At 46.2% G+C, this 23,318-nt stretch overlaps 1 protein-coding gene across 5 annotated transcripts in view; it reads right to left on the bottom strand.

Moving 5' to 3' along the window:
- Positions 1 to 9,848: 9,848 nt before the first annotated feature.
- GABRA5 (gamma-aminobutyric acid (GABA) A receptor, alpha 5) overlaps positions 9,849 to 23,318 on the bottom strand; it is a 53,845-nt gene continuing 40,375 nt past the window's right edge. For all 5 annotated transcript variants that reach the window (XM_004693065.2, XM_012732772.1, XM_012732773.1 and 2 more), the window contains 4 exons: positions 19,071 to 19,214; positions 16,625 to 16,777; positions 13,916 to 14,127; positions 9,849 to 11,104 (listed from right to left, as the gene is read on the bottom strand). In XM_004693065.2, coding sequence (XP_004693122.1) covers positions 10,802 to 11,104; positions 13,916 to 14,127; positions 16,625 to 16,777; positions 19,071 to 19,214 — 812 coding nt within the window. In that variant the 3' untranslated portion in view covers positions 9,849 to 10,801. The remainder of the gene's footprint in view (positions 11,105 to 13,915; positions 14,128 to 16,624; positions 16,778 to 19,070; positions 19,215 to 23,318) is intronic.

Genomic DNA, 23,318 nt, shown 5'->3' on the forward strand with positions numbered 1-23,318 from the left:
GGGGCAGCCCGCGGCGGCTCCGGCGGCGGCTGCGAGGCGTCGGGCCGGGGAGGAGTTCCCCAATTACACGCTCGGCAACGCGCGCGCGAGGAGAGCCAGGTTTGCGTGGACTCAGAGTTTGAGAGCGGGAAGGAGGCGGGGCTCCGCGGGGGGCGGGGAGACTTGGGGACCCCGCGGGGAGCCTGAAGGAGGGTCCCAGAGGCTGGCACGTCGTCGTCCAGAGAGAGCCCCTGAGTCCGACTGGGGGAGCCCGCCTGGCATTTCCATGCAGTGGAGCGGTCCTCCCGCGCGCGCTGGCCTCCTGTTGCCGCCCTCCCTGACCGCTGCACCCAGCTGCGCCATAGCCGCGCTGGGCTGCTGGGCTGGAAGGGGCCCTGCCATCGCCCGCGTCTCCACCTGTGCACTTAGATTGTGTGGAAAAGTGGCTCCATGGGAAGCATTTGTCAAAAAGCACGCGAAGTGTACCTCTCCCGCAGAAGAGAGACTCACACAGTAAATAGTGGCGATAAAAAGGAGCATTTTGGTGGGAGAAAGAAAAACCCCAAGAAAAAGTAAAAGACTTTCCTTTAAAGCTCACTTTAGTCCATGTATTTGCATACTCAAAGACTAGAAGTGGCATTTTTTTTTTTTCATTTATAACAATCATTCAGGAAGCCAGTCTTTTGCAATGTAAGGGCAAAAAAATAAGCCCTCTAAGTTTGCTTTTATATTGGAAAAAAAAAGTTCTTGGAAAGTATTTTCTGTTTCTACTACTCACAGTTATGAAAGGGTGTGACAACTGTTCCTTTACTGTAATCAACAGCTGGTAAAATATTTACCAGAAGTTGAAGTTGTCTGGTGTTTACCCACTTATTGCTGGGTTCACCCCCCTTATTTCTAGGTCCACCGACATAACCATGGTGGTGTTGCGGGGAGTGGAGAGAAGTAGATGATGAGAGTACTTTTTAACCTTGGCCTTGCCCTCTTCCTGTGTCTGCCCAGGGCTCCTTCTCTCCTGCTCAAAGGCACAGACCCCACTTGCTGGAAATACTCCTCACCATTCTGCCACTTGCCCCACCTCTAATGTGTCAGTCAGGGGGATGTTAGCAGGGGTCACACTCTGCTCATGTTCTCATTTCGTCTATCACACAATCGAGCACTTGAAAGATCAGTTGGGTTATGACTTATATTTCCTTGGTTGCTTGCAGGAATATGTCAAGTCTCCACACACCTTTTGAGTCTGTTGAGAGGAAACTGGGAGTGAAAAAGAAGCCTTTTGTCTATGTCTCAGTAGTCATGGGAACACAGGCAAATGTGACCCTTAACATAAAAGGACTGAGATGAAGGCACTGTATAGATCAGCTAAGTGTAACCTTCGCCTTGGCCCCATTTCAAAGATGGAAAGAAAGCAATAGAGAAGTCACCTCCCCAAGATCACAGAGCGAGTAGGTGAAAGGCTGGGAGTTGGAACCCAGGTAATGTTCCAGCAGCTCTATTTCCATCATGTTGCCATGCAGACTTTCAGGTGACAGGAGTTCAGTAATCATTTGTTGTTGATTTCTTTGACCAAAGTTTTATATTCCTTGCTCTATTCTTTATTATTTAGGCATGGGTACAAATGTTTCCACGTTGTATGCAATAAAAACAAACAGATACTTGCATGTGTTTGTAAATGAGCAGTATAATGAGAAATGTGCTGTGAAATTTTTACAATTGAAAATAAATTTTTTTTACATCCTTATGTTGTTTATTCTCCTTTTTCTTGCATCTGTTCAATTATCAGGAATGAATGCAACCTGCTCTCTTTTGGTATTTGGAAAGCTTTTATCCATTTATTAAACTTAGTGAGACCACCTGGTAGACTTGAAGATGTGACCTTGGAAAATCCCCCTGCCTGGGTGTGGTCAGAAACATGATTTTTTTTTTTTAAGTTAAAGGAATTTAGAGGAAAGGAAAATTCAAATCAAGCTTTCTGAGTTTAAGTGTAAAAGCAAATTGTAAGGTTAAGAATCTTCAAAGGACAAGCTTCCAGTTTTGCCCAGTTTGAGTACTGTGGGGTGAGGAGAGAGGGAGAGAGAAAAAGAGGGCGAGAAGGGAGAGCGAGCGCGAGAGAAAGAGGCGGCGCATGCTCCATAAAGTGTCTCTCTATTGCTCTCCCCACCTCCCACCCCCCACCTCTTCCTCTACAGCAGCAGAGTAGCCACACATCGGATATGCATTCCATTTCCCAAGTTCTCAGGAAAACAAAGGGGATAAAAAGGCAGTAAGGGGTTGAGAAGGGATCCAGTCGACCTAAGCGCTTGCTCTTTTGTGATTGTCGAACAGTTCTCCCACGAAGCGTTCTGTTGCCGGAGTTGACACCAGGGTTTGCGGGGAAGACCCGGGCTGCCCCAGCCGGTGTGGGCTGCGGCGGAAGGAGCCGTAGCGGGCAGCCAGTTTAGCTCTCCCGGCTAGGGATCCTCTGGCGGCTACTCGGAGAAATACCTCTGAGGCTCTCTTCCCGGCTCGCTTCCCCTCCTGCAGGCGCGGAGAACCCACACTGGACTTCTCAGTGAAGGGCGCTGCTGCATCTCTTAGCCGCGTTCTTTCTTGCTGCTGGGTTTTCTGTTGAATACAATCTTTTCCGTTCTCGAAATGATACTTATAAATTGTATCATTGTATTCGGATGCATTATACTTTAAAAATGCACCTTTCCATCCTCAACTTAAATATATATGTGTGTGTGTATACATACATATATATATACACACACACACACACACACACACACACATATATAGTCAAGGTTTAATAGACATGCAACTCCAATGTATAGCCATAGAAACTTTTACATGTTATACGTATAAGACCAGCATGTCTGTATCATGCAGATAAAGGCAGAGAATGTTTCTCCGTGCTTCTTTCCAATCCCTGGACAATCTGCAGTCAGTACCAACCCAAGGGACCACGACTCTGCTTCCTGTCACAACAGACTGCTCTGGCCCAAACCTGTATGGCACATAGAATCATCTGGTCTGGTCTGCTGTGCTTAACCCCTGGCTTCTTTCACCCAATGGATTTATCTGCAGATATATCCAAGCTGCTTCAAGCACCACTAAATCATTACTCTTTATTCCTGCAGGTGGCATCTCAATTGGAAGTCAATATTCCACACACTATTTAGCATGAGCATGAAGATGCTCACACTGGCCTTGGTGGCTATATGTACTTACGTCTCTTGATTATATGACTAGAAGTGGAATTTTTAAGTCCAAGGGAAAGCTTATGTTTAAGTCATACATACTATTGAAAACAGAGATTTCCAGAATGCTTGTATCCATCTACCTCCCTCTTGCTACGTAGGAGTGCTACACCCAGCCTCAACCAAGCTCAGCCTTGTAGTTCTTTACCATTCTCATAGCTGGTGTAATCTCACTGAGCACCCTTTGTATGGTAACAGAGGCTGGCGTATCTGCCTTGATGATATGTCATCTAGGCTTGTGACCATTTTCACATGAGCCTGCTGCATCTTCTTATTTGTAAAAGTTCGTTATATACTTTTGCTGAGTTCTTTAACGGGTGTGAATATCTTCTCTCAAAGGTTTGTCTTTAACTATCCAAGTGTTTTATGAATGTCATTACTTTGTTTCATATTTAAGGTTTCATTGCCTACCCAGAGGTCGTAAAAGTAACTCATGTTTCTTCCAAAAGTTTTAGAAGCCCCTCTGTTAAGTCTGGATTTCACTTCTAAGTTAATTTTTATACATGAAAATGTCTATTTTCAGGCAGATAATTAATCGATCTAATAAGATTTATTTAAAACATTTTATCATTGAATTTGCATTAATCAAATGACTATTTTTTTCTAGGTTCTGTTCTTTTGATGTATTTATTTTTGCACCATTAGAGCATTATTCATAAGCTTAATAATAAATGTATAAGAAAAATACAATTATTTTCACATAATATGATCTACAGTCCATAGTTTAATTTTATGAATTTTTCCAATTACATCCTCAATAGTAATTTTCCTATATACTCCAATATGCCATTCCAGGGGATGAAATTCTTCAGTTACTGTGTCCGTTCAATCTGTTTGTAATCTGGAAGTGTTCTTTGGTCTCTCATAACATTGATAGTTTCAATAGAGATGAATAGTTTTATAGAATGCATTTCAGGTGGGACTCTTTCCTGTTACCTTGTGAGCAGATAAAGCTTATGTATTTTGGGTAAAGATACCATCTAAGTAGTATTACTTTTATCAATGTGTCACATCAGGGATACCCCCTGTTAATTTGTCCTAGTAGGGGTTCCATGAATGACTTGGTTAAGTTGGTATCAGCCAGCTTGCACCACCATGGAACTATTTGTTGTTGTTTTTCTTAAATTATTAACTAGTCTTTAAGAGAAATTCTTTGCAAATATTTAACTTTTAATTTCAACTGATAGTAGTGATATTTGTACTGGTTATATAATGGCAATTATTTACTTTCATTATTCCTTCTATATATTAGTTGATATTTTACTGTAATATATATTACAGTAAGGAAGCACTTTCTTCCTTTATTATGGTCAGAATAGACTCATGGTTTCTTGTTCTGTTCAATGCATTTTAACACATAGCTGTCATTCTTTATTGTTATTCACAAATTTGCCAATATTTTAGCCGGAAGATCCTCTTCACAATACATCATGACTCCTTTGGCCTGCTCCCAAATATTTTTAAACATTATTTTCTGATACAAGATTTTCTAGACTCACTCATAATTTCCTTTTCTGGCCTTTGAATCCGCCATTTCTCTCTGGTATAATTTCATTAGGAATGACTTTTAGATGGCAAATTATTGTTAATAATCTCTGATTTTTATTAGAGTACTTAACACATTTCCTTTATTACTTATGTGACTGTATTTATACCTGTTTTGTTATTTGTTTTCTTACATCCTTTTTGTTCCTGTTTTACTTTTTTCCTTCCTGCTAGATATTTTCTAGCCATCTCAATTCTTTTTTTTTTTAAGATTTATTTATTTATGCATACAAAACTGGGGTACGGGCCAGAGGTGCAGGGGTGGTGAGAGGATTCACCAGAGACAGGGTGGGGGGCAGAATAGGCAGATCATCGAGGTACACTACTGACAGCGGTTGGGTCAGGAGGTCTGCTGTGCCATGTGGGTCACTTCCGGGGCAGGCAGGGATTGAACTCATGCGGAAGTGGCTTTAGCTTCTTTTGTACTGTGCTTTAACCCACTGCGCCACCAGGGAGGGCCCTCAATTCTTTTTTTTTTTCTCTCAAAGATTTTATTTATGTGTGTGTCCAGAGCTGAGGTGCATACAGGTTAGAGGTGCAGGGGCTGTAAGAGGCTTCACCAGCGACAGAGTGGGGAGCAGAACAGGCAGATAGACGAAGTACACTGCAGTGGGCTGGACAGGAGAGGTCTGCTGCGCCATGTGGGTCACCTCCTGGCCTGGGATAGGATCAAGATCGGGCTGAAGTGGGTTCTGCTAGCTTCTCATTGCAGTGCTATGGCTCTCAGCAATTCCTTGGGAGTGGAGTTTTTCCAGGTCAAATAATGCCAACACCCTGAGGACAGGGCATTTTGTGGAGTTCCAAATCAAATGATCCCCCTTTGGTGTCTCCAAGGCTGCTAGTCTCCAAAGATGCCATGTCAGGGAAATGGTGAGGAGATAAGTGTACCCCTAAGTTGAAATGTCAAAGTTCTTGAGATTCAGTAGTTCTTCTTTAATAAAGAAGAAGAACTTGTGTTGAGTGCCATGGTTAAATTTCCAGAGTACTGAAATGGTTGCTTTGGATAACCTTGCCACTGTTTTCATTACATTTTGTAATCTCACCATTCTGAAATCTCACCTCTGGATGATCAGTTGTACACTCTACCTAAGTCATCAGCCTATTCCTCAGACCCATGGTCCCCATGTCGAAGTGCGCTGCTATATCACATGTGGGTAGCAGCAAGACCTTTATTTTATAAACTCCTGAGAAAATATTGTTTTGAATGGGGTACGACCATCTCTATCCAAAGAGGTTTCATCAACAAATGGAGGGTCAAACAGAGACACATTTTTGAAGGCTGACCACAGATCTGAGGCATCAAGGAGGAGAAGGGGAGTGAGAGACCAAGGGGTGAGAACAGGGGCTTGGGAAGCAAAATGTACAGTGGTGGGGGATCAGGGTTCTTTGGTGGGAGAGCCATGGGGACCACCCCTAAGGGGAGAAATCCTAGACTGTCAAAAAAAAAAGTTAACAAGGTTGTAAAACAATGATACATCATTGAAAAACCAGCAGAGGTTTCATCTGGTCTCACACACCCACTTTCAGGTTTCCATTCTCTCTGCTAGTTCACACTCACAGAGCATTGACTTGGAACAGAGCTGGCTGCCGGGGCACCAGCAGGACAACATGAACAATGTACAATAAGTTGGGGAGATTCGTATGAGTCACTTAGAACTCATTTCAGATTTTCTTCTCCCATTACAAAATATGGTATCTGATGTTCTGTTTTGTTTTTTAATTTGAACTCAGACAAGCTAAAGAAACCCATTTCTTCAGACTTTTCTATTAGGGACATTCAGAGCAGTAAATATTTTTGAATCATAAGTTTCCATAAAGCATTCATGCTTATTTCAAAATAAGCTACAGTGCAACTGAGTTTGGGGTTGAGCAAGTCTATAGAGAATAACAGTAACAGATAATCAGGAAAGTCTTTGATGAAACGAACACTTTTTTTTTCTTTTTTGCATATTTCAAAAGCATCACCTTTCATCACTGAAAACCTGGTAAGTAATTGCAATGATCAGACTAATTCATATTCAGATACTCACCATGTTTGGTCCTGGTGTTGATTGTCTCAGATGTGCTAGTATTGTAAAAAGACATTAAGACTAATTTCCAAATATTTAAAATACTGTTTTCATGAAAGAACTATAGCATTTCCAATTTTCTAAAGAAAAGTTCTTTTTGTTTTGAAACTGGCTCTCACAATGGAAGCTAATGTTGATTGCAGACTAAATGTCATCACAACTAAGTTTCCCCCTTGAGCTAGACGTCAGTCCCCAAGTGCAGTAACCATAATTATTAGCTTGATGCTCTGGAAGGAGCAATCACATCAACATACTTGACTCCAGTCAATCAGAACTCCCCTTCCCACCTTCTCTGCCTTCTTTTAGATGGGAGAGGAAGAAGGGATAGTATTCCCTGAAAGATCCATTTCCACCAAGAGGAGTTTCTAAGATCACAGCAGCACAGATTTTTACATTAGAAGGAACAGATTTAAAGGTCATATTTTCAGTGCCAAAAGTAAAATTCTCTAGGGCATTCTTGATAGATTCATTCAGCTAAGGGCTTGAACTAAGATTTTTCATTTTAAGTTACATTTTTGTTCCAAATTAACTTCCATCTGGAAACAATTGTATGATGTTGAGTCCGGAGTTTGAAAATGAGAACTGGAAGCTGGGTTGTCATTTTCTCCTAAGATGTGATATGATTTATGCCAATGTATCAGTCTCTTTGGGTTTTCATATTCTTATTTGTAAAATAGAGAATTTCATTTACTATACTTATGCCTCATAAATTATCTCATGGGAGACTGTTTTTAAATCATTAACATGACAAATAGGTTAGATTTACAACCTCCTTGTCAACTTGTGATGGGAGTATTTGCTGTACTATCTTAACAATAATAGTTATTCTAGAAGTTTATGAACTCTATTATTGTATACAAACATCTAGACTAACTTCAGCCATGATTTGTCCCAGATAGACTTCTAGATTCCTGAGAAAGTACAGAAGTAACACTGGTAGCTGATTTATTAGAATATTCTGTCTTTCTATTTGTGGTGATGTCAAAAGGGGTATATTTAAATATACCAGGTCTAAAAGTAGGGCACTGCAATTTATAATTATTTTCAAAAAATTATTTCTTGCCTTGTTATCATTTCTCTCAAGGTGATTCTTTATGATGTCCTCATTAAAAATAACACAGAAATATCTACAATACAAAATCAGAGAGTAGAAAACGAATATGAGCTCTTTCACTAAATATTCATCAGATTTAAGGCTCAGCAGCGTGCAAAGGCTGTGTGCATCTCTTCAAGCTGGAATCCATCCAGCAAGGCTCTTAGGCTTTTCTGTAACAAAGACTAAAACTTGTCAAGAAAATTATTGTAACCTGATATAAGACAGCTTTTTCTGTTAGGATTGAGTGGTTCAAAGAGTGTTTGCGTATGCAGTCATTTAGACATAAATTGTAGGGCTTTTTTTTTTCGAAACCACAATGCAAAGTAGAACTGTAAAGAAGATAGGAGAGACATGTAACTGAACAGTCAATGAAAACAGAAGTTTCACCATGGCCTTACGTTTGCTTTTTGATTTGACAGATTTCACGCTGTGAGAAAATGGAAAGCACACATATTACTCCACAAGTATATGCCACCATTTATAGTGGAGAAATGCATCTTAGATGAAGACCTAAAAGCACCCTGATATTGAAGGGGCAGTGGAGTCTCCCCCATAAGAAGGGTTGCTCCACAGTGGGTACCTATGTTTTTGAAGACCATACACACCTACATGCTGATGATAAGGTGACTGATCAAGAATACAATGAAAAAGTTTGTAGGGTAAAAATCTTGGTGTTATGCAAATGAATGCTCTGGGCATTAGTTATTCAAGATGAAAGACAAACTGCTGAATATCTGCATCTGTACGTGTTCATGGCTATGACCAAGTTTGTACCTACCAAACCAGGAGACGTGGATGGATTTTAAGGCACTAGGTACCATTAAGCAGTCAATTTAAACTGACAGTTTGCTAACAGTTTTAACCTTCCTTTTATAAGTCCAAGTGACTGATGGTGGAAGCAGAAAATGTTTCCTTCTTATAACAGAGGCATCTCCATGAGACAGGGAGGTTCCACGTGCTCTGCCCCAACTGAGGCTCAGAAGTGAGAAGCTTGAGACACAGAGGAGACACAGGGAGGGAGAAGAACTGGGTGAGAGACAGAGAGAGACATGGAGAAGGCCTTACTTGCTTCTCACTCCGAGCTTGCCCCAGGGAATGGGGACTTGGAGGAAAACATGTGGAGTTGAGATAGAGTGGATGAGACATATGGATGACAGGCTCGTGGAAAACTGACAATGGCAGCATCTGTCTTGCTTTGTACCTTACACTTGCTCCTTTAGACCCAGACTCAGCCGGGTGTCTTCTGTTCCTTTCCGGTGCTTCCCCACCAGAGGTTGCCCGGGACTTCCGCCGAGCTTTGGTGCCTCAGTGGCCCTACTTGGCTGGGCATCTCCCAACAAAGGGATGGAAACTTTGGGTGTTTTACAGGGAAGTTATATCTTTTCTCTTCTTCACTCCTCATGCACAATCATTCTATTAAAACTGTCACACGCTAAGTCTTGCCTTGAGGTGGTGGGGGACAGAATCCCTTTAGATAGGCGTGTCTGGGTCCCACTAATGGCACATGTTGTTCCTGGATTCTCTCTCCAACTGTACATAGAGCAACTGCAGTGCCTTGCAATGTTCACCAACAGCAAAAGGACTGAGCTTGCACATCTTGTACACTGAGCTCCCATCTTGGGTACACCCGTAAGTAGAGACCCATGGTGCACTGTTCCCATGCAGACATATGCTTTGGGGAAAAAATCTGGCTTGAACATTTACCTCCACTGAGGTTGAAATTGGTTCTCTCTACATGCCCCTTGAGGAAACTGTATCAGAACAGAGGTGAGCTGCCAAGAAAGAGGTTTTCTTCCAAGCAATTGCATGATGGGTTTCCTTTATGACCTATTTAGGAAATGAGTGCACTAAAATATGAATATTTTTCAAAGGTTGACATTCATCCACAAGACCAGGTCATTTTTTTTTTTATTTTTTAATGAACATTTAAGGTTCATATACAAAAGCTAACAGAGCAATAATTCAATCATGAAATACGTACAAGGAACTAAAATGGAAATTAACTCGATTACATTTTCTTACCACAGAAGCACTACACGCCAGCTGCAGCCAGAGGTGGTCCAGTTTCAGAAAGATAAACCACAGGCCACGTGCTAACACTGTCATCACAAATTTTAACACCAACTTTTTTTTTCTTGGTCATTGTTTGCTTAGTGGCGGGAATAGGGTCAGGGAAAAATAATTTTCTTTTTTCAAAAAAAAAAAAAAGAATTTTATACATTTAAATTTTTCCTTGGGGAAATATTTTATCTGTTAATCTAACATACCGCATATTTCTGTTATTCAATTTGTCTGCATAAATATTTGCCTATGCTACTTTTTAAGGTAAGATCATGCAGTTCTTTTCTAATTTCAGAACAGTAAGAATTATCAAAGGCAATTAATTTTGTACATAAATGCCCACAGTCTCCTTTTTAATGAAAAATGTGCTCTTTGTGATCTTTGTATCTTGCGAGAGTTGGTCAAGTAGTAATCATGGAGCATTTCCTAAAATATTTATTCGCTGGGAAAATTTGTATGAAATGACATTTGAAGTATAAAAAACATTGTTAGGTAACACTTGGAACAGTTAAAAATATACTTATCTTGTTTGTAAACTATCAGTAGAAGATACTGAGCATCTGAGAGTCAGAGCCATCATCTCTGGTTGTTCTAGAAAGCTCCTTGCTTCATTTATCAGTGTGACATTTTGGAAACATCTGACGTTGTATATAGAAACATTGAGGCAATATTATTTGTACAGATTATGGAACATGCAAAATTTTCCTGAAAGACAGTGCCCAGGTACTTAAGGTCCCTCAGAGCTCAACCTTGCCTCGATGCCACCTGGCAAGACATATGGCTCTCTTGGCGTCTGGGAGTGCGCTGGGTTACTTTGGAGAGGAAGCTCCTTTAATCACTGGCTCCCTATTCAAATATGTTGCCCAGTAAACTAGGTTGAATGTGCCGAACAAGACTGGGAATACAATTCGGGACATTTTGTCAATCTTGCTGATGCTGTTATAAGTCTTTTTGTTTTCAGCAGTCTTCTCTTCAGGAGGTTTTACTGAGACTGAAGATGCATTTGAGGTCCCTGCGGGAGTCTGCTCCTTTGGGATGTTTGGGGCGTGGGTCATTTTTCCAGTAGTATAAACATTTGTCGATTTATTTAGTATGAGTTCCCGCTCCTTTTTCTGAAAAAACAAAAAACAAAACAAAACAAAAAACAAAAACAAGATGTAAGGGCAGGCCATTTGCAGGCAGTGGTCAGCTCATTTCTCAAACTAGTAAAGATTTGTCTCTCCAGTGAGAGGTCAAGAAACATCAGCTTAGCTGTAAGAGAGGGCAGTGCCCACAGAAATCTCTAATCCACATGGTCAATTTCAAATGTACAATTCCAGAATAGGCAAAATTTTAGTTGGAAAAATCAGAAGACTGGTGACATCGGTGAAATGGAAATGAGGAGTGCCTGAGAAGGACGAGGATGAAGTCTCTGGTGTGCTAATGAGGCTATTTTATAAGAATTTGGGTTACACAGAACATGTTTATCAAAACTCAGCAAATCTATTCTTTTTTTTTTTAAAGATTTATTTATGTATTCATACAGAACTGGGGTACAGGCCAGAGATGCAGAGAGGATGAGAGGATTCACCAGAGACAGAGTGGGGCACAGAACAGGCAGATCAATGAAGTACACTGCTGAGGGGAGCAGCGGGCGGGTCAGGAGAGATCTGCTGCGCCATGTGGATCTCCTTCGGACCAGGCGGGGATCGAACTCATGTGGAAGCTTCTTAGTGCAGTGTTTTAACCTGCTGCGCCACCAGGGAGGGCCCGCAAATCTATTCTTAACATGTGCTTTTGGTGGTATATACATTTTGCTTCAAAAGAATCAGTTTTAACAAATTCTGAACTCTATGATATATATGCTGAACTATTTAGTGGCATCCTATTGTCTTGTGATACTTTGAAAGGCAACAGAAACAATGAAGTGGGTTGATATGCCATGGACAGGGTGACTAGCAGTCAGCCTCTAGCTCTGGCTCCTTCAGGGTCAACTTCAACTTCTTTCTCCACTTCCGCCTCCACCCATACATGGGCGCTAATGCCTGGAAGTTACCTTGAATTCCAATTCTGGCCCAGCGTTTGCTTCTGGACAGCACAGCATGTAACAGTGTGAACACAGCCTGTTCTACACATGCCCTCTGCTTCTAAGTAAAAGCTGGGACGTGCTCACTAGCTCACACTCTGCTCACCTAGCTGGGCTCAACCCCAGAGTCTAGTAGGATACCTAAGTACCTGTAGATGCTCAGATGTTTCCACTGCATAGAGCATTTAGGGTTTAACAGACAACAACCTTCTGGGGAGCCATACTTGGTTCCTTCTTGAGGTACATTATTTAGTCTGAAAAATCAGTGCTAATTTGGGGTTGTACAGTGATGTTGCTTTCAGCTCCTTCGGGTCTCTATTCAGACTATGGCAAGTAGGAACAACAACAAAAATGAGTGTGAACATGGTGGCTGGTGATAACAGTGCATCCACCCAACAACATTAGGCTTCTTTGAGTACCTCTGGGTTCACTTTCCTCCTAGACTCACAAACAGAAGCTTGACTACCTCAATTCATGCAACAGACTCCAACCTGCTTTCTCCAGCTCACTATGCATGGATATTCAAGGCACACCTGCAAGGCAAACATTAACCTGCCCACAAAGTGGATCTGGGTGTTGGAAGCCCCCTCTCCTCCCCAGACTCCAGCCTCCTCCTCCCCAACACACACACCTGCCATGGCTTCCTCTGTTGGCATGACCAAGTCCAGGAACTTTGGCTAAGATGCACTGTGCTATAAATATTTTCCCAGCTCTCCACCAATTGTCCACTGAGGTCAGCTCACTATTGTGCCTCCTGCCCCCAGGACAAACCATGATTGAGTCTGCTGGCCAAAGCCTCCCCTCCCTGACAGAGCTGTTCCCTGACAGCCCTGAGGGGTCCTTCTCTCCTTCTTCCAGCTGGACCAGTGGGTCTTCCATGGGGATCTAAAGCACTGGAAGATGGGAAGAAGAGTGAGCTGGGCTAGTCACATCAGGTCAGAGCCTCTGACTTTTCACAGGGAAGGAAACAGCAGTGTCAAAGACAAAAGACAAGTTTGCGTCTGCAATGAGAGAGCCAAGTGTCCTCAACAGAAGTGGAGTGTCCACTGGCTTATGAACCTGGTGAGGAGGCCAGTATGTATAAATCCAGTCTTCTAGGACTTTCTTCAGCTGAGTTTTCAAAGGACAGATTAAGTTTTACTTCCATATCTACCCTGAAGCTCTAGCTTGCTCTCCTCTCAGAGCAAAGGATTATTTATTTCTCTAATGTCTGGTATAATTAGCAGTTTATCATGGGCTGTTTTAATTTCTGTTCCATGTTTTTTTATTCTTAACTCCCCAAGGACATAGTCCAGCTTGGAATCTAGTGCAACGTTTTTTCTTCAAATAGTTCTCTAACTACCCTGGCGATTAATTGCTTTGAACAGTCATGCTTTCCACAATCAGTCATGTGGATCACTCAGATGAGCCAAATCGTCTTGTCAGAGGAAGTGGGTAAGTTTCACTGATGGGCTGCTTCCAATAAATGGCATGCTCCCGTCATGACCTTAAAGCCACCTTGCAGAAGACACACAGCTTAATAAAGCAGCAAAAGAGTGAGCAGGATAATAGGCCATGAAATTCGAAAATAGACAAGCAGCCCCTGTCCACAGGAGACAGGAGGACTTTGGTAAGGTAACAGACCTGAGTATAGGCAAACCTGAGCCTTGGACCTAATATCAGACCTTTCGCTTGAAGAAAGCTAATTCAAAACAGAGTTGAAACCTGTTGACAGTAAGTCTTTGTGAGGACCTTGTATGTAAGGGAAGGGGTCACTGTGGGGCAGGAGAGAGGCGACGAGAAACACCTCATCTTTCACTTCAACACAGAATCAGAGTCCAGGTTTTCTCAGGAGCAAATAGGGAAGTTAAATCCATACCTTGATCTTGGCGGCCTCCAGCGCTTTCTTGCCATCCCAGGCCCAGCCTCGTTTTGTGAAGTAGTTGACTGTGGCAAACTCAATGAGTGCGGAGAAGACGAACGCGTAGCACACAGCGATGAACCAGTCCATAGCAGTGGCATAGGCCACTTTGGGGAGAGAGTTCCGGGCACTGATGCTGAGGGTCGTCATGGTCAGTACCGTGGTCACCCCTGTGGGTGTCAAGGATGGGAGCGGGAGAATGGAAACAGAGGTCAGTATGGGCAACGGGTCTTGGGGTAACATCCCAGACCCCGGTAAAGTCGGGATGGGAACTGATCGCGTTCCTTCTCAGGCTGGACCTCCCTGTCCATGGTTTTCATGCCCCTTGCTACATTTGCAGCATTTGCATACTTATTTTATTTTTTTTATCAACATGATATTCCTGTAGAATGTATTGTTCCTGTAGACTATGATCACCACCAAGGAGGACAGAGGGTATGACTTATGCACGTAGCCTGGCCATGAGCCTGTTGCTCACGATCAATCTCAGCAAAGATGCGTCAAAGGTATGGAATTTCTTGGTGGCACCTGGCAATATCCCAGAGACAGGGCAGTGGTGTTCCCTGAGTGCAGACTGAGGCATTTCACAGGTAAAAGTAGTGGGATGGAGAGCACAGATGAGTCAAACTTGATGTCCATTGCATTAACCAGCTGCAGACTTGGCTGGGGCCACGATAAATTCCAGCTTCATGTCTGACACTGTGTCGGGGTGTCCGGGACCCCAGCCCCATGATTCAGCAGCCAAAACCGCCTGTATAAGGAAGTTAATGCTTCCGCATGGTCAATGTATGCTCTGTTGTGTGTGCTGCCCAAATATGGTTGTTGTACACGTGAGCAGTGCTCTGATTGGTCAATGAATGCTATTTAAGCAACTGCCATAAAGGACTCTGGGGGGGGGGCAGCAGAGAGGAGGCAAGCAGGGGGAGAGAGAGAAGCAGGCAGGAGGTGGGCGCGCAGGCACAAGGGAGAAGAATAAAGGATCCAGAAGAAGATATATCGTGGCGTCTCTCTGTTGGCAGAGAGTGCATCGCAAGTGGTGCCGAAACCCTGGATCGAACCAGGGACCTTTAGATCCAGTCCCGGCAAAAGCCAGGCGCAACACTGGGTGGCCCCTGCTGTGGTTTCTGGGAAAGCGCTGCAATGACTGTGCAGCCAGGCTGGTCCTGGGGAGGGGTCCAGCCTGTCTTACGACTGGTGGAGTAGGAGCTAGCTACCAACTGCCAGACTCCAGTCAACCTACTTCCTCAATATATGTTATGATCCCTATGTGGTGAGTCAAGAGCTTAAAGACAAAAACAATAGCCTCAGATCTGACAGCTGGCAGCTGAGAACCCAACATCATACCCAGGTCTGCCAGGCCCTTACAAACCCAAGTGGCTTCCATGTGAACCATGCTCTCCTCCACACCGCAGTCTTGTCCACACTGGGAGGATCTGTGTCCATGGGTTGTGGGTGAGGTGCACATGCTTGTATTGTCCTCTCCCCCAATTTCTATGTTGAACCCATCCAGGACCTCAGAATGTGATCTTACTTTAATAGGGTCTCTAAGGAAGAAGCAAGCTGGAACAAGCCCTCCAGGGAGGGTCAAGTTCAATGGGGTGGGTGTCACCGATGTGCACACAGGGAAACACCATATCAATATTGGAATCATGCTGTGAGGCAAGAACTACCAGGAGCGAGGAGGAGCCACGCCTGCACTGGCAGACCCTTCCTGTATGGCCTCGGAAGGAACCAATTCTGCTAACACCTCGAGTTTGGATTTGCAGTCTCAGTCCAGTTCTACAGTTTACCTAAGTGCCTATTGACCAATGATGGTTTAAAGAAGGTATAATTCACACACAAACACTACTCAAAGGAGGTCTGTGAGTCTCAGTAGAAACTGTTACCATTACGTAAAGAATGCAGATTAGCTAAATTTAGGGCTATATCCAGACAACCTAATCCAAGAAGCTTGATTCAAGGCAAAGCAAGCATCTGGAAAGGTTTTGTCACATCAAGCCACCCCCTCGTGTGAAACCCTCTTACTGCTCCTTGATGTCCTTGATCCCTCAGCACAGGATAGAAACCCCCATTTTGTCCCACTTACTTTATCCTTTACAACCATGTAGGCTCTCCCTGTGCATGTTTTCATTTGGTCTTTCTGTCCTACTAATCTGTCTGATGTCAATTTATTTGTTTCAGTCTCAGTAGAACCCAGAAGGGTAGGGCTTTCCCTATGCCTGCCACAAACATGGAACTCGGGGCCATTGTATCACATATGAAATATTATGACTGATATTTGGGAGTGAATTTTTAAAGAAAACTCAAAGAAAACTACCTGATAACGTGTCAAGCAGTTCTTTATGAGACTTGCAAAAATACTATAGTAAAATCCCACAGAAGAAGACAGACTGCTAATAGTTTCAAACCTCTAAATAAAATAAAATAAAGGAACCAGCTTCAAAAGGGAGCTAATATTCAAAAAAACCACATATATCATCCTTCAACCCTCCTTCAGAACATCCTAAATCCTCGCTCTACCACTGAACTCCTAACGAATCCTCAGTCGGCTCCTTTGTTTTCCAGATCACAGAACCACAGGCAGAAGAGCATTGAGGCTGCTGTTTTTTGGCTGAGGTCAGAAGCAGTCCCAGGCACCCGTGCCCACACCCGGCTCGGGACACTCACCAAACACGGTCCTGGCTGGGACGGATTCTCGGTTCAGCCAAAAGGACACCTGCGACAAGATCACCGTCATGATGCAGGGAAGGTAGGTCTGGATGACAAAGTACCCGATCTTCCTCTTCAGGTGGAAATGGGCTGTCATGATTGTATATTCACCTGTGGGTAAGCACATTCATGCAGTCAGCCTCACATAGTCCGACCTCCCACAGGTCCCGGCTCCAGGCCAGAGCCGTCCCCGGAGCCTGGCTTCCCCCGCGCCTTCTGGCTGGACAAGGACACTGATGCACATCCTTCCAGTGAAGGAGAGGAGAGAGGAAGGAGGGATTTCTGAACCTTCAGTTTATATAAGTAAGTCTTTTGGCCCCCAGCCTCTGATGAGGCACTGTCTCGGCAAGTGTTTTTTCTAAGGAAAATCCGATTTGGGTATCCCTAGTCCCTGGCCCAATCTGTGTCACTCTCCACCCACCCCCTGCTGTCTGGCCATTAGGATTTCAGGATTAAGTCTCCCCAGCTATAACCTGGGACGCCACAGAGCCCTGTTGTGGCTGGGGAGTTTTCAGCCTGCTTCTGGCCAGGGAGAAGAGCCAGAGGAGCTGGGCAGCCACCCTGGGCAGGCTCCATGCTTGCTCTCCTGGTCAGTGAACAGTGCGAAGCAGCGGCCTCCAGCTGAAGATCAGGCCCAGCAGCTCCTCCCTGCCTCCGCCGCCCAGGCAGGCTGCAGCCAAGTGTCCTCTCAACCGGGGCCGTTCCCTCGGGGATTCCCTCAGACCCCAGTGCCCGCTGTGGGTCTGCTTGGCTGTGTGGGAGGCACACAGGGACCTTCCGTTCATCACTGAGAACGGTGCTGTCCTGATGGTGAACTGGTAAGGGGGTGCATTGGTGGCTGTGATGGGGTTGGGAGACAGCTGATGGAGGGGAATCTGCTTTGTCCTTGAGTTTGTATCTCCCTGGAGAAATGTGAAGGAGGTTTTGAGAAGACCCAAGTTTTTGGTCGAACTGTGATGGTGTGGCCAGGGAGTCAGGCTAACCTGCAAGTGTGGGGAGCTGCTTTGGGCCCCCACTAGAGCAGACCCCAGGGGGAGTCATCTATTCAGGGCTGTGATGCCAGTTGTCTGGACAGTGCGGGGACTTCCAGGGCTGGTCACACAGCTCTGACGCTGGCTGTTGGGACCAAAGCCCAGAGTTTAGCGAGGCCGGCTGAGGATGTGTCCCGAGCTGCAACTTGTGGCACAGTCCAGAGAGCAGGCGCCCCTGAGAACACAGGAGGGGAAATCTGTCTGGAAAGGGAGCCTCCACATGTCCACTGTGCCTGCAGACACTCAGACGGTGGTGAGCCTGGCAGGGGAGAGCAGGAGAGAGGGGCTGGGCTCATCACAGGATGTCTCTGCAGTGGACGCTGAGATGACTCCTTTCTGTCCTCTTCAACCCGTTTTATTTCTGACTTGCGGGGAGCACTATCAGTTCATCTTAATAAAAGAGACCATCCATTTTAGAGTGCAAATAGGGGCAGAAGCCGCACTCCGAGTCTCCTGGAGAACGACGCGAGCCAGCCAGCACCCTCAGCCGCTTCTGTCAGCATCCCGATTGCTTCCCCCGGCGTCTGCCAGGCCAGGCATTTTCACTTGTTCCCATCACATCTGGCCGCTCCCTCTTCCTTCCATAGTGAGCAGGAGTCTCCTGAGATGGCCGCTGGGGCCTGTGGGCAGGACAGGGCACTGCGAGGGGAGACGTTTTGAAGGTCTGTGCGCGTCGGCTGGCTCCGAGGAGTGGGCTTGCTGACAGAGCAGCGCTAACCAGGGCTGCCATGGGCACCAGCCCAGCTTCTAGCTTGCTCTATCTTCGTGCACTTTTCTCCTCTGCCACAGGGAAACCCTGGAGCCTGTATGTCCCTTCCCCCTCCCAGCCATGATCAGTGAGTATGACGGCTAGGATGGGCCTCTGTGGCCAGGGTTCCCAGGGACACGCCTCTGGCTCAGGAGCAAATTCTGATCTTCTGGGCACTCTGCCCATTTGTGTCCCGCCAGCCCAGCTAAGAGCGGGAAGAAGCACCAGCTACCCCCCTGGAAGGCCTCCACACCATAGACTGCTTGGCTGTGATTTCCAGCTCCACCTGGGAAAGCTCTGAAATCTTCAAAGCAAGAGGCCACAGAGAAGATAAATGAGAGTAGTGCAGAAGCGGTGAGGCTTTCCCGCAGAGATGCTGCCTGTGCATCTCAGTGCTGGGGCGGGGCCGTGTGATGGAAGCAGCAGCCTGCTCCCTCGCAGGGGGGCAAATGTGCACGGATTACTGCCAGGCGTTAAAGCCGCTAGGCTGGTGACCCCTGCGTGGCTGCAGGGAGGGCCCTGATGAAAGGCCTGGTGGCCCCCACAGCTCCACAGCCGGGCTGGCTGTCCCAAGGTGAGTCGGCCAGACTGGGGGGCGCTTGGGCACGCCGTGCGGGGGGCTCACCTGTGCTGGTGCTGATGTTCTCGGTGCCCACTGTCTGCCCCATCAGGTGGTACTGGTTCAGCCTGGACCCATCTTCTGCCACCACCACCGACTTGGTGGTGCCATTGGTCCAGACATAGACGACTTCGGAATTAGGGTACGCATCTGGATGGGAGGGACGCGGAAAGTGAGATAAACACAACTATTTGCAGATGATTATAAAAGAAGACAGGTGACTGAAAAGCTTGGAAAGTCAGAGTTAGGCCAGGGGGTCTAACGAGGGCAGAACCACGGCAGTGTTAGTCTTTTCTATTCCGAAAGGGCCGAGTGCCGAGAAACCAGTGTCGGGCGAAGGGGACGGTATGCCAAGGAAGTGGAGACTGGCTCCCCCAGCTCGGAGGGTCTGATGCCTCACTTAAGCTCTGTGCCTCGGTTCTCTCAACTGCTGGACAGGGTAGAGACAGCACGTGTTTCTTTGGGCCGCCTTTACCATGGCGTGCCCCCACCGCGACATAATGCATGGCGCACAGGAAGCAGCCTGGCAGCATCAGCATCACACAGGCTTCCCTAGGGCGGGACAGCATGGAGAATCTGGGAAACTGAGGCGGGAATGGCTCGCCAGTAGCCTCATGGCCACTACAGCCGGAGGACCTCGGGATGTGCTGTCCTGGGTCCTGGGCACAGATGCTAACGGGATGCCTGGGGTCCAGCAGGACCTGCACCTGGAGAAGAATGACGCTGGCTTCTAGAGAGATGTGCTACTTAGGAGGAGCAGCAAGGACATCATGTGGGCTCCTGGACACTCAAGGGCTGGCTCCGTGCTTTGCTCCTAGCTATCCAAGCAGAGCATGGCATCCAAACAGAATGGCCTCACGGTGGGGAAACTCAGGAGACCAGGCAGAACTCCGGAAATATGATGCTGAGAGTGGGGGATGGTTTCCCTGAGCATACTGGGGGGCTCCGGCGGCCTCCACCAGGCAGGTTTGGCCCCTGCAAAGCAAGGGAGTTTCTGGAGCTATCACTGTCAGGCATTAGTCACAAGCCAGACCGGGGCCAGGGTCTCCACAAGTCTGGTTTCTTGAATAGTTCACTGTTGCGATGAAGCACGCAAATGCCACATTTCTACCTTCATTTGTACTTTCTGTACAAAGGAGTATTCATAACAGCTAAAAAAAAAAAAAAGATAAAAACAGCATTTGATTTGTGTAGCAAATACTGAACTTAACAGAGAAAAATGCCAGAAGTATCAAGGTACTTCACGCATGATTAACCAAAGGGTCACCTTCTTCCCCAAAAAGGGGATAGTGTTAATTTTACGGCAAAGTTGTTGCTTTTTTGCTTCTGGACAGGTGTCACTACGCAACGTGCTGTTTTGGCTATGCCTCTGTATTGTTCATGAAATCTGTACCCATTGGTTTCATACTTTGTTATCTATTCTGATGCACATACTTTTAATGTGTTGCTGATATTTTCAAATGGTGTTGATTTCACTTTGTCATGGTGGGGATGCTTTGACCAACACTAATTTTATTGTGGTGAAATTTATCCACTGTTAATACCTTTTTTTGCATCTTCTTGCAAAGCACCCCCCAAACCCCCTCTCCCAGGTCCTGACACATCACACGCACATCGTCTGAGTTGGAACACGTCCACATTCCAGCCGTCATCTCCCAGAGCTGACTTCATTTACATTTCTGCTCTTAACTAGCCAACTGCAACTTTTCCATGTGGTTTTCAGTGCTAAGCTCCCCCCTCACACACACAGGACAGCTCTACCTGGGTGTTACCATCTCACACACATCTCCTGTCCAGGTTCTCAGCTCCACTTCCCGTTTCTGCTCTGATTTCAAACTCCGCCATCATAACAACAGGCAGTTTAGAAGACATTGGGACCTGGAGGGGATAGGTCTCCCCTTCTCTTCTTTAGGAGGTTCTGGGCACTCTGCTCATCCAATTACCTGTTAGAGTCATGTAGCTCATCGGGCTTCATTAAGAGCCCTCTGATGAGATTTATATTGGAACTAAATTGGGTCTATAGAGCATAGATTGGGGAGACATCCAGCTTATGATATGGAGCCTTTTTAATTATGGACATGCTGTGTCTCCCTGTGGGGTTAGGCTTCTGTAGTGTAAGTGCCTGACAACAAGCTACTTTAATATTTCTACACAACTAGGTAAGAATAAGTTCCTCTTTAGAAAGCTCTCGGTGACCCAGATATCAGCACTTGAGTGACCCGCTTTTCCCTTCCTGAGCCCTTATGTTTTAAATGTACCAACAAAGACTGAACCTTGGCACTGTAGATACTCCATTGTTGAGCCTGGTGGTTGTGGCCGAGGAGTATCTTGCAATCACAGTAAGAACCACCAGGTCTGGTCTGGCCATGGCAGAGTTTCTGCTGGGAAACATCTATGCAGCTGGAAACCAGCACAACCAGCTCACACGCTCCTCTGCACAGGCCGAGGCCTGGCTCAGCAGGGTGCTACAAGTGATGTCTCTGGGTGAAGCTGGGCAACTCGCCACCTGATTGTCACAGCACCTTTTACCAGATGCTCCCTGCAGACCTGAGCTACTCCAGCTCGGTGGCACCTGGTGGGAGCAAAGCCATGTGAGCATTCACCTTGTGGGAAGGCTGCTTGGCGGGGTGGGGTCAGACCCAGAGAATTTGAGAGACTTGGTTCTAGCCTCTACCTGCATGGTGCGAAATCCAGGTAAACAGGCCCATGTCAGCATCTAGGAGCTACAAAGAGGTCACTAAGCGATGTTCTCATCTGCTTTTTGATGAGAAAAATTAACATGAAATGACCTTCTATGTTCAAGTTTTAAGTAACAAAGAAGCCTGGTTTTCATCTTGACACAAAAGCACCTTCTGCAGGGATGTCCCTTCTCGACCAGGCTTGGGTGGGTATGTCTGGCTCCCGGTGTGAAGGTGGGGCTGGTCGTACCCTGCCCCTGGCTAGCTGCTCTCTAAAGGTGTGGGCACAGGCACTGCTGGGCTCATGCTGAGGCTCTCAGGGCCCCGAGTGCCTCACAGGTGACAGGGGAACATCTACCCTTTTCCTACTATGCAAATACTAGAGGATCCTGGTTAGTGAGGCTCTTGAGCAGGGCAGCCCTGGGGATCCTGCCAGGGCCAGAGTGGGGGGCAGACCCCAGATCGTGTGGGGCAGAGATGCTGGCTTCCTGCTGTCCTCAGAGTGCTGTGGGGCTTCTTTCGCTGCCATCTGCCACCTGTCCTGCGTCTTTCCCACCCGGTGCGGGGAGAGTTGCTGTGCTGGGAAGTTGGTCTCCCTGATGGGAGGAGAGCTGAGATCATTCCCAAGTGTCCCCACTCCATAAGGAGCCCTGACACTGACTCCAGGCTAAGGAGGGAAGGTGAGGCTCCCGCCCCTTGAGATGTGTGAGTAGGTTTTGGAAACATCAACCTAGAATCTAAAACAGGAGCTCAGACCTGGGGGTGCAGTGACCTTGGCAGGTTCTGGAGTGAGAAAGGCACAGATAGACACATGTCTAAGGAGATCCCAGAGCCCAGAAAAGTGTTGCTCCTGGCGCTGTCTATCTGTTGCCACACCTGCTCAGATGAGAAGGGAAAGGGACAAAGAGCAGGTGAGATGCAGGTGATGACGGCAGCATCCGTAGGGACCTCTGGAGAGTGACAGAGCTCAGGGGTGCAGAGCCCTCAAGCTGAGCAAGCATCTGAATGTGCAGGTGGGCTTGACGAGGCACAGGGCAGCAGCATGGGCTGAGACAGAGCCAGAGGCACAGACTTCCCCCCCCCGTCTGCCTCCTGGCTTCAGAGCCGCTTTCCACGGCGGGATCTGGAGTGCCACATTTGCTGGTGGTGTTCTCTGAGCTCTGAGACTGGCTCCCTGTCCAAGACTGGCACTGCTGGCTGAGGGGGAGGCTGTTCCTGTCATCTGCACCTGTTGGACATGAGTTTTCTAAACCTCCTTCTCCATTATAGGGTGGGGAGGGACAGACAAGGATGCCTGCCATGCAGTAGGGACCAGTAACATAACCATCCAGTTAGGTAAAAGTTACTTGGGATCGGAGAGTGATGTATAAATGTGTACCTACGATGTACAATAATAAATTATATGATTTTGCCTTTTAAACGGGACTATGGATACTGGTAACATTAGCAACAACATCCAGAGACAGTGTGGAATGTGGTGTATCAGTTCAATATCCTGAGTTTCTCCTTCCTCATCCTAGTAAGGGTGGGCATAAATGACCCCTCCTGTCGGCTTCAGCACAGGCACTTTGTGACA

Source organism: Condylura cristata, unplaced genomic scaffold (genome assembly GCF_000260355.1).
Source record: "Condylura cristata isolate star-nosed mole 26May11 unplaced genomic scaffold, ConCri1.0 scaffold00035, whole genome shotgun sequence".
Classification (NCBI taxonomy): domain Eukaryota; kingdom Metazoa; phylum Chordata; class Mammalia; order Eulipotyphla; family Talpidae; genus Condylura; species Condylura cristata.